Source organism: Ictalurus furcatus, chromosome 20, assembly GCF_023375685.1.
Source record: "Ictalurus furcatus strain D&B chromosome 20, Billie_1.0, whole genome shotgun sequence".
Taxonomy (NCBI): Eukaryota; Metazoa; Chordata; class Actinopteri; order Siluriformes; family Ictaluridae; genus Ictalurus; species Ictalurus furcatus.
Window position 1 is genome coordinate 3288926 of NC_071274.1, and position 10879 is coordinate 3299804.

The following is a 10879-nucleotide window of genomic DNA, read 5'->3' on the forward strand; positions in this document are numbered from 1 at the left end:
TAATTAAACTCCAATGAATGACTCATATGCATTGCTAGAATCAACTGTAAGACATATACAGTACGTTATGTGTTACAAGTGCCTTATTAGAGTGATTAGTTCACTCATCTTTAGTAAGTGCTTTATCCTGGTCAGTGTTGATGTGGATCAGGGGCTTATTCCTGGAACACTAGGTTTGTGGCAGGACTACCCTCTGAATGGCATGGCAGTCACATGTCTGAGAGTTATTGCACTTAGTGGTCAAAAAGGAGAACTGTACTAAGGAACTTAGTGCTATTAAGCAAGCAGAGTTGAGCCGTGCAGTGCAGAGAAAAAGCGCCATTAGAGGCCCATTGAGGCTGACATGACATCGTCCCATGCATGCTCTGTTAACATTTTCAGTGGAGGAGGAAAGGCAGACAGTAAAGTTTGACAGGGTTGCCTAATTTTGATAGCTTAAAAATACTCTTTTGCCGGCAAGATCTTGTTTTATAGCAAATAATCGAAATTAGATCTAATGCAAAGAAAAACAACGTGTAAGTATAGATATTGTGTCTGTGATGTACAGAATGTCTACTGTAAGATATATTGTAAAGAGTGGAAGAGAGAAAGAGGGGTTATGGAGTGGATGATTTTATCAGAAATGCGTGCGCACCACGTTGACCTTTAGTTCGCCAGGCAATGGCTAAGAAAAAGAACAGAAAAAAGTCTACCTTTTCTGATGTCTTATTTTAACTGGGCGTGGGGTGTGAGTTTCAGTTCTTTTGTGTGGTTTTTGACATTTTTTCTGAAACCTGGCAACCCTGGTTAATGATATTAGCTGCACTCTTTTACCACTCACAATATAAGATATATACAATAAAGAACACCAAAATAGGCAAAGACAATCAAATTAATTTTTCATTCAATACATGGATTACATGGGTCAATTCTAAGTGGTTTGTCCTTCATACGTTTACGTTTATTTACTGTTGTTAAGGACATGTAATAATTGCCTTTATTAAAGATGTAAAGATGTAAAGATGTAGATGTAAAAAGATGCCTTTAGTTAGAGCAAATGTTTAAAAAAAGAAGCATTTGTATATAAAAAAAAAAAAGCTCATGGCCACTATAGACTTCATAATATATGCCATAGATGATGGAATATTTCTGACTTCTTTTTCCAGAGACTTCCCTCAGGTGCTCATAGTGCACTGGATAAACTGAAACAAAAAAAAAAAGAGAAACATACTGAACAAAATCAAGTGAACTGCACTTTTTATAAAAAATTTTAAAAAATTAAAAAATAAAAAAAAAAGAAGTAATTTTAGATTTTATGTTATCTCTTGTATAATACTGTCATACTCACGTCATCATACTGAAATGAAGCGGTTCCGCTTTGCACCGGGTCCCTCCTGCGGAAAATATCTGAACACAATATAATGTGTCAATGAAACACAGCAAATCTGTTACTTACAAAAGTGTCAATTGGGCAGAATTGCTCGGAAAATAATGTAGAAATTGTTCAATGTACCAGTCAAGCTCCTTAGTTTGACACAGCATGCAACATAATCATCAAAGGTGATCTTTCCCTGAGTGCTGTAGCGCCTTATGATACTGTTCATGGCTTGAGGACTCAGCCTATAGCCTGGAGACAAAAAACAATACAATATTGCAGAAGTACATCTTCTAATTAAATAATATCTACTCACAAGACAACTTCCTGAATGCATAAGTTATATGTGATGAGCTTTAGCGGGATGTTAAGGTAAGCGTCTTTTACCCATCGAGGAAACAGCTTGGTTCATTTCCTGTGGGTCCACTGTCCCACTCATGTCTTTGTCGATGGACATGAAGTGCTGCTTCCAGCCGTTAAGCACCGCCCATAGCTCCTTAAACTCGGTAAAGCCCATGTTGCCTGACATGTCACGCTAATAAAAATGAATGGAGTTAATGGAAACAATTCAGCTTAAAGTTCTGGGAGTTTTTAATTCCCAGTAGTATGGACAAAATATTTATCACGTATGATCAGGTACAAAATTCACAACAATAGACACATGGTATTGCACATATACCAGAATTAGAGAAGCTGTTGCTTATTGTGGCATTTTCTACGTTTATTGCACTTTCACTTCCATATTAAGGAAAGTCCTCAACGCCATTTTAAAGGCCATGTCAATCAGCTCAAATGAAGTTTGATATCTTTTCCTTGAGGCAACACCAAAAAAAAAATTGGTAAATGAATCTGATACTGAATGTAAAATAGTACTGCAATAAATATCATTTTACATGTGTGCCATTTAAAATGGATTTAATAAAGCCATCTATACATACCAGCTGTCGTTACTTTATTCTCAAGGTTTAGCATGTATTCTACCATGAACATGCATTTAACCATACAAATTGCTAGAGAAATCATTTCAACTACATCATACTTGCTGCCTGACTTTTCCAGTACTACACTGTCCAGTGGACACTCATATGCACTTTGACACACAGACTTTGCCTGTTTTTTATCACATACCTATTGTAAAGTAAGGAATAAAACACAACAGGGTGTGGTTAGGAAAATCAACAACAGCAAAGTGGTGTGATGTCAAGTGTTCCTGCTTCCACCCTGACACTGCTTACTTTCCAATGACGGCAGCTTATTAAAGAACAACACATCATACTTTTTATCCATTTACAGTACCATTTAATGTTGGAACGTCTATGAAACAATTAGTTCCAATTATCATCTCTAAAAAGTCATTCCTGCACTTTCTCCTAAAGTTAATTTTACACAGCTTTTCATGTTCCAGAGAAACTAGAAAGTGCAAAGTCTTCTCTCCTGAAGACTTTCCCACAGTGGAAAACCTACCCAGTGAAGGAAATATTTGCCTTTAATCGCTAGCTTTAATTCATTCATTTCTTCTGACATCACGACAATTTGCCAAAGTTTTATGTTCATCTAGCGTATGACTCTCGATGTTAAATATGCCGAATATTTAATGAATAAGCATCACCTTACGGAACGTTTTACGAAAGCTTAAACAATTATAGGTTCTTCTTTGTTAAATAACAGTTTATTATTAGTCTTAGATTATGCGGAGTTCCCATCAAGTCCCTGTTACTATAGACATGATAACATGAGAAGGACTGCATTGCTACAGCATATCAGATTGGAGAATTCGACGTCAGTGTGGTATAATTAAATCAATTTGAAAAATAAGCTGCCGTGATGGCTGTAAAGGATACATCGAGCATGGCGATCATCAACCTGCAGGTCTCCAGGTTGAAAGCTGTGAAAAGGTTCAAGTCGTTAATGAAAACTTTCAGTATTTTTCCTTCGCAACTACTTTTTCTTTTACTGTAACCTCAGTACGACCCGAGTATTAAACGGGCTTACGTTTGTACCCTCCAGAGAAGTTTGCCTGAGTTAAACAGGCCTGGAGCTCCTCAGCAGATATCTGTCCATCCTGTCACAAAATACATCCTGGTTCAGTGTTCAAATATGCTTTGGCTGTGAATAGTTTTGTTTTGACTACACTTGTTCTGCTATAACATATATCTCAATAACTGTGTAAATGGATTGAAGAGAAATGATGCTACCTGTCCAGCAATGGCAGTAAAGTATCCAAAGAGAGGATCCTGCTGCTGGCCGGGAAACTACACAAAAAGACACACAACACACAAGTCTTTCACCATTCAACCGGTTCAGCAGTGTTTTTACTTCAATGATATATTAAATGAAAAATGACATAAATATTAATATTACATTAATGCAACACTGTTGTAGCATTATACTGTATATATCATATCAAATATATATTTATTTAATATTATAGCTCATATTAAATCAAATCAAATAAATGAATAATACGCAATTTTTTTAAACACATGTACGCAATTATTTTATACCTTATTATTCATATTGGTTATGTTTTTTTAACTGAGACAAATCTAAAATGAAACAACCAATGAATGGCTTGTCAACTAGAAAAAAAATTCTTGATTATATAATGGTTTGTGGTCTAATTATTTGTTGATTTTTCCATGGAACACTGCATGGTGTTTTCTCTAAACCACCAGACTTTTCTACTTTGTGGATGACTCAAATCTTGTCTGCTGTCTGGTCGCTGTGTGGTTCAGTCACTGTGGTAGTGATGGAAAGTAAAGCCTTTACAATGAACTGCTTGATTTTATACTCCTGCTGTTACAGGAAAATAATCGATGCCGTGGTGGTGTGATAGGCCCCAATATTAAGAAGTATGAAGTACAAATACCTGAAGTATGATATTCTGCTCACAACACACAGATTTGCCAATGATTATGATGTTCAAATTAATAAGGAACAACTCGTTGCGTTTTTTTTTTTTTAACTATATATAGTTACATTCAATGTTATGAAGTGCTGCTGAGACAAGTTAGACATGTCGTCTCTAATAAGTATTTTGGATAAAACTGGATACAATGAATGAATGAATAAGTAAATGAGATAGAAACATGAGGTAATATATCTGACTCTGGGGGGAAAACCTAACTAAAATGTAAAACTATTATTACTAGGTGGCAAAATTATCCAATTATAATGCCTGTTTACCTGCATAAATGTATTTAAACCCTATAATTAAGCCTTTGCTGCTGGAACAGCAAGAAATATTTAAGGTTGACCTGAACAACTAAATATTCACAATTCACAATGGAAAAAGTAGCGCTCTGCTGCACTTGCAACATTTCCTGACTAACTATTTCAGGTTGGTGTACCATGATGGTGCCATACAGTCATACTACAGAGTGTGCCAAAAGTCTCCATTTTTTTTAGCAAAATGTCTTCCATCATTTTTCACACTTAGTATACATGTATACACAAGCCCAATTCCAAAAAAGTTGGGACACTGTGTAAAATTTAAATAAAAGCAGAATGAAATGATAAACCCATATGTTATTCACAATACAACATAGAAAATATATCAAATTATTAAACTGAGTAAATGTACCGTTTTAAGAAAAAAATTATGTCATTTTTAATTTCATGGCCGCAACACGTCTCAAAAAAGTTGGGACGGGGGCAACAAAAGGTTGAATAAAAAGTGTTGCTAAAAAGAAACAGCTGGACGTTGATTGGCAACAGGTCAGTAACATGATTGGGTATAAAAAGAGTATCTTAGCGAGGCAGAGTCTTTCAGAAGTAAAGATGCGCAGAGGTTCAGCAATCTGCAAAAAAAAACTGGGTCTACAATTTGTGGAACAATTTCCGAATAATGTTCCTCAACATAAAATTGCGAAGACTATGAATATCTCATCATCTACAGTACAGAATATCATCAAAAGTGATATTCTCTGTACATTTTACACAGCATCCCAACTTTTTGGGAATTGGGGTTGTGTATATATTTCACATAGACTTTAAGAATGCCTTTGACAAAAGAAGAACCTATCAAAATCATGCTCATGGCTGGACCAGGAATCTGTCGCACGGTTGCGGTGGACATGCAGTTGCATGCATGACACTTTAAGAATGCCTCTGACAAAAAATACCCTTTTGAAATCATGCTCATGGCTGGATCAGGAATATGTCGCAAGTTTGCGGTGGACTTGCAGGTACACGCATGACACCAGATGTGTTAACACAAGTTCATCAGATGTGTACATAAAGTTAAATTTTGCTAAAAAGTGTTCATTTCCCCTATGTTTGGAGACTTTTGAGACTCCCTGTACTACTGTGAAAAAAATGGCTTCATTTCAGCTTTGTCTAATTTATGAGGGTTTTTTTTTTCTTAATGTTGTTATTACTATACACTCATTCTATTTTCTTCTTCTTGTCTTATCACCCACTCGTCAAACAGGTACATCTTCTTACCAGTATGGCTCATATTTAGAATATATATAGTAGACATACTCTTAAATATGTCATTACACAGGCATATAGTTTGGATCAGATGCTGTTTATTTAGACATTTGTTTTAGTGTTTTTAGGCACAGCAAAGTGAAAACATGTTAAAAGTGCCAAATTTTTGCAGTCATTTTACTAAGTCTTATACACTGACTGTCCTTTTTCATTAGGAACACTTGCACATATGATCCAATCATGTGGCAGCACGGCAATGCATAAAATCATACAGATACAGATTTTTATTTAAATGTTCATGTTAAAAATCCAAATGGGGGAAAATGTGATCGCAATGACTCTGATTGTAGTTTGGACTTTGGCATGATTGTTGGTTCCAGCCGTGCTGGTTTGAGTTTTTCAGAAATTAATCATCTCCTGGGATTTTCACGAGAGACGTCAGAGGAGAATGGCTAAACTGTTTTGCGCTGACAGGAAGGCTACGGTAACTCAAATAACCACTCTGCCACCATGGTGAGCAGAAAGCACCTCAGAACGTACAACGTTTTCGCACATTCATTTTGCATGCATCAAATGTTACTTCACGGTGGATGAGCTACAACAACAGAAGAACACGTCTGGTTCCTCTCCCATCAGCCAAAAACAGAAAGCCGAGGGTACAGTGGGTACAGTCTCAACGAAACTGAACAGGTGAACATTGGAAAATTATCGCTTTGTTCTTTTTCCTATCTAGTTTACTTACTGAGTAATGCCTACATATTTATTAGTAGTTAACAGTAGTGACTTGGGTGTTAATATAGTACTAATAATTCATTCCTGCTTAGTTACATACGAGTTATTGAACAGTACTGTTACCTGAGCTCAGGATCGAACCGGGGACACTACCCACATAACTACACTTATATAATGTAGAACTAAAATGCATCTCGGACCTCCCAAAATGTTTTCAGTGATCAGATTGAAACATCTGGGTGCAATTACATCTTTCTGGATAATTTCTGTCCGTTATTATTCTGATAGATGTAAACAGGCTGTAAAAAGGCTCTTTAGAAACACTTAAAGATTTTAAAGATGTCTTAATTGTCTCATTTCCATCATTTTGACACTTACTTAGGCTACTTATTTCAAAGTGATTTTCAGGGGAGTGGGGGGAGGTAACTTGAAATTTGGACACATTTGTTGACAATCAACAGCCCTATTAATACGTTTGTGTACCCTACTACTGAAATCTGGAACTGTATGATTAATCAGGGTTTAATCACATTTGTCAGTGATTACTTCTCATCTACTAGGAGTATAGATGGGAAACCGGAAGTGCTTTAGTGTTTTGCAGTAACAGCTCAGGAACCCCTAGAAGCGATCTTTCTAATACTAACAAGTATACTACTATATTAATATGGAAGTAATAAGGCTATTTAACTTGAACAATACCAAAACACCCAGCATCGAATACATTTACGATCACTGTTTTGATAATCAGTAATAAATAAATTAATAAAAACATAGTTCTTACCGCTCCTGGATATCCCCCGGCGGGAGCTCCGTACCCTGGGAAACTCATTTTTTTATTCTTAGCTCAAAACTGAGATTTTTACTTCAACAATTTTAGGAAGCGAATTCACAGCCTCCACGAGAGTAGATTTTATTTCATTTAAAGCCACACCCTCTTCCGTAAGGCGCTAGCGCTTACAGCTTTAAGTCCCGCCTCCAACGATGTGATTGGTCCATGTCCCGCCACCAGCGATATGATTGGTGTAAGTAAGTCCCGCCTCAAGCGAAATAATTGGCTGCAGGATACAAATATTGCACACTAACAGCAAGCAGGAAAAGTGAAAGTATTACGGTTATAAACGCAGGCATTGTCTTCAAGGTGTCGCAGTGAAGCATATTTAGGGGCTTCCTGGTTGTTAAAAATTCTACTGGTAGAAATCACAACCCACCATTATCAAAGATATATGGTATAGTTCTATTAATTATTGAGTTCTTATTATAATTGTTATATTGTTTTGATGGTCAGTTGAATCGAATGCCTTTAATCCAAACCACAAGAACTCAAAAACAAGTAGGTTAGTAAACAACTGCAGTGTAGAAACGTTCCATCTCCAATAAATAGGCAAAACATTACTGTACATATTGAAATAATGAGCCTAATGTTTCTGCAGTTTTTGAAGGATTGTTTGAAGGAGGTCCATTTTACAGTTAAAGCGATCCAAGACAAGGAGTTGAGGATTTTTAGACATAGGACTAAAGTGTACTGAACTTTACTGAACTTTTACTGAACTACGGTAGCTTATGGACAACGTGTGCGGTCCACGAAGGCGCTTAGGGGGCTTAAAACACATTAGATATTTATAATAGTTTTATTCATGCAATTAAACCGCGTATCACCGTTTAACGCCACGCTTCATTCAAGCAGTTTGTGGTTGCTTGTTTTTTTATTTGTTAAATAAGATGTTTTCTTAATCTCTTTATTATTAGGTTGAGATGATGTGGAGTGTCTGCCATACAACGATGCCACGGTCAAAAATGCAAAACCTGTCTGCTTTTTGATGTGAACTTTAGCTGAAGCTCTTGAGCTGTATATTTGCATGGTTTTATGCATTGTATTGCTGCCACGTGGTATTTATATACATGTGTAATATCTATGGTATTTATATACATGTGTAATATCTATGGTATAATATACATGTGTAATATCTATGGTATTTATATACATGTATAATATCTATGGTATAATATACATGTGTAATATCTATGGTATTATATACATGTGTAATATCTATGGTATTATATACATGTGTAATATCTATGGTATTTATATACATGTGTAATATCTGTGATATTTATATACATGTGTAATATCTATGGTATAATATACAAGTGTAATATCTATAGTATTTACAGTGAGGGGAAAAAAGTATTTGATCCCCTGCTGATTTTGTACATTTGCCCACTGACAAAGAAATGATCATTCTATAATTTTAATGGTAGATTTATTTGAACAGTGAGAGACAGAATAACAACAAAAAAAAAATCAGAAAAATGCATGTCAAAAATGTTATAAATTGATTTGCATTTTAATGAGGGAAATAAGTATTTGACCCCCTCTCAATCAGAAAGATTTCTGGCTCCCAGGTGTCTTTTATACAGGTAATGAGCTGAGATTAGGAGCACACTCTTAAAGGGAGTGCTCCTAATCTCAGCTTGTTACCTGTATAAAAGACACCTGTCCACAGAAGCAATCAATCAATCAGATTCCAAACTCTCCACCATGGCCAAGACCAAAGAGCTCTCCAAGGATGTCAGGGACAAGATTGTAGACCTACACAAGTCTGGAATGGGCTACAAGACCATTGCCAAGCAGCTTGATGAGAAGGTGACAACAGTTGGTGCGATTATTCGCAAATAGAAGAAACACAAAAGAACTGTCAATCTCCCTCGGCCTGGGGCTACATGCAAGATCTCACCTCGTGGAGTTGCAACGATCATGAGAACAGTGAGGAATCAGCCCAGAACTACACGGGAGGATCTTGTCAATGATCTCAAGACAGCTGGGAACATAGTCACCAAGAAAACAATTGGTAACACACTACGCCGTGAAGGACTGAAAACCTGCAGCACCCGCAAGGTCACCCTGCTCAAGAAAGCACATATACATGCCCATCTGAAGTTTGCCAATGAACATCTGAATGATTCAGAGGACAACTGGGTGAAAGTGTTGTGGTCAGATGAGACCAAAATGGAGCTCTTTGACATCAACTCAACTCGCCGTGTTTGGAGGAGGAGGAATGCTGCCTATGACCCCAAGAACACCATCCCCACCGTCAAACATGGAGGTGGAAACATTATGCTTTGGGGGTGTTTTTCTGCTAAGGGGACAGGACAACTTCACCGCATGAATGGGACGATGGACGGGGCCATGTACCGTCAAATCTTGGGTTAGAACCTCCTTCCCTCAGCCAGGGCATTGAAAATGGGTCGTGGATGGGTATTCCAGCATGACAATGACCCAAAACACACGGCCAAGGCAACAAAGGAGTGGCTCAAGAAGAAGCACATTAAGGTCCTGGAGTGGCCTAGCCAGTCTCCAGACCTTAATCCGATTGAAAATCTGTGGAGGGAGCTGAAGGTTCGAGTTGCCAAACGTCAGCCTCTAAACCTTAATGACTTGGAGAAGATCTGCAAAGAGGAGTGGGACAAAATCCCTCCTGAGATGTGTGCAAACCTGGTGGCCAACTACAAGAAACGTCTGACCTCTGTGATTGCCAACAAGGGTTTTGCCACCAAGTACTAAGTCATCATTTGCAGAGGGGTCAAATACTTATTTCCCTCATTAAAATGCAAATCAATTTATAACATTTTTGACATGCATTTTTCTGATTTTTTTTTGTTGTTATTCTGTCTCTCACTGTTCAAATAAATCTACCATTAAAATTATAGAATGATCATTTCTTTGTCAGTGGGCAAACGTACAAAATCAGCAGGGGATCAAATACTTTTTTCCCTCACTGTATATACATGTGTAATATCTATGGTATTATATACATGTGTAATATCCATGGTATTATATACATGTGTAATATCTATGGTATTATATACATGTGTAATATATATGGTATTATATACATGTGTAATATATATGGTATTTATATACATGTGTAATATATATGGTATTTATATACATGTGTAATATCTATGGAATGACAATTAACTGTTGAATATGTGTGTTTGTGAGACACAGTCAGTGGAGTAGGAGGTACAAGGGCATTGTGGCATTGTAGAGGCTGATGGTTAATGGCACGAAAGAGCCCCCCAGATGCATCATTGTAGGCGGTTTGTGGTCTGCATGGTTGATCGTTAATTTTCCATGGCAAAATAGTGCTCTGCATGATGTGACCATTTTTCTCTAAACCTCTAGTTTGTGGGTTCCCACTCAGAACTAGTTTTTATAATCCTTTCTGACCAGAGATTGGTGTGTGGTTCGGGCTCCGTGGTAGTGATGGAAAATAAATTCAACCCCAGAGCACCATTGTTGGGTCTTTTAATGAACTGCTTGATTTTATATTTTAATTAGATTCTGCTACAAGTGTA

At 36.9% G+C, this 10879-nt stretch overlaps 1 protein-coding gene across 1 annotated transcript; it reads right to left on the reverse strand.

The window, feature by feature from the left end:
• Positions 1-861: 861 nt before the first annotated feature.
• Positions 862-7453, reverse strand: sri (sorcin). The gene is made up of 8 exons (XM_053652014.1): positions 7302-7453; positions 3550-3606; positions 3347-3416; positions 3196-3239; positions 1742-1889; positions 1493-1606; positions 1328-1386; positions 862-1181 (listed from the first exon to the last, which is right to left on the reverse strand). The coding sequence occupies exons 1-8, from the start codon at positions 7347-7349 to the stop codon at positions 1155-1157; spliced, it is 567 nt and encodes a 188-aa protein (XP_053507989.1). The 5' UTR covers positions 7350-7453; the 3' UTR covers positions 862-1154.
• Positions 7454-10879: the final 3426 nt, after the last annotated feature.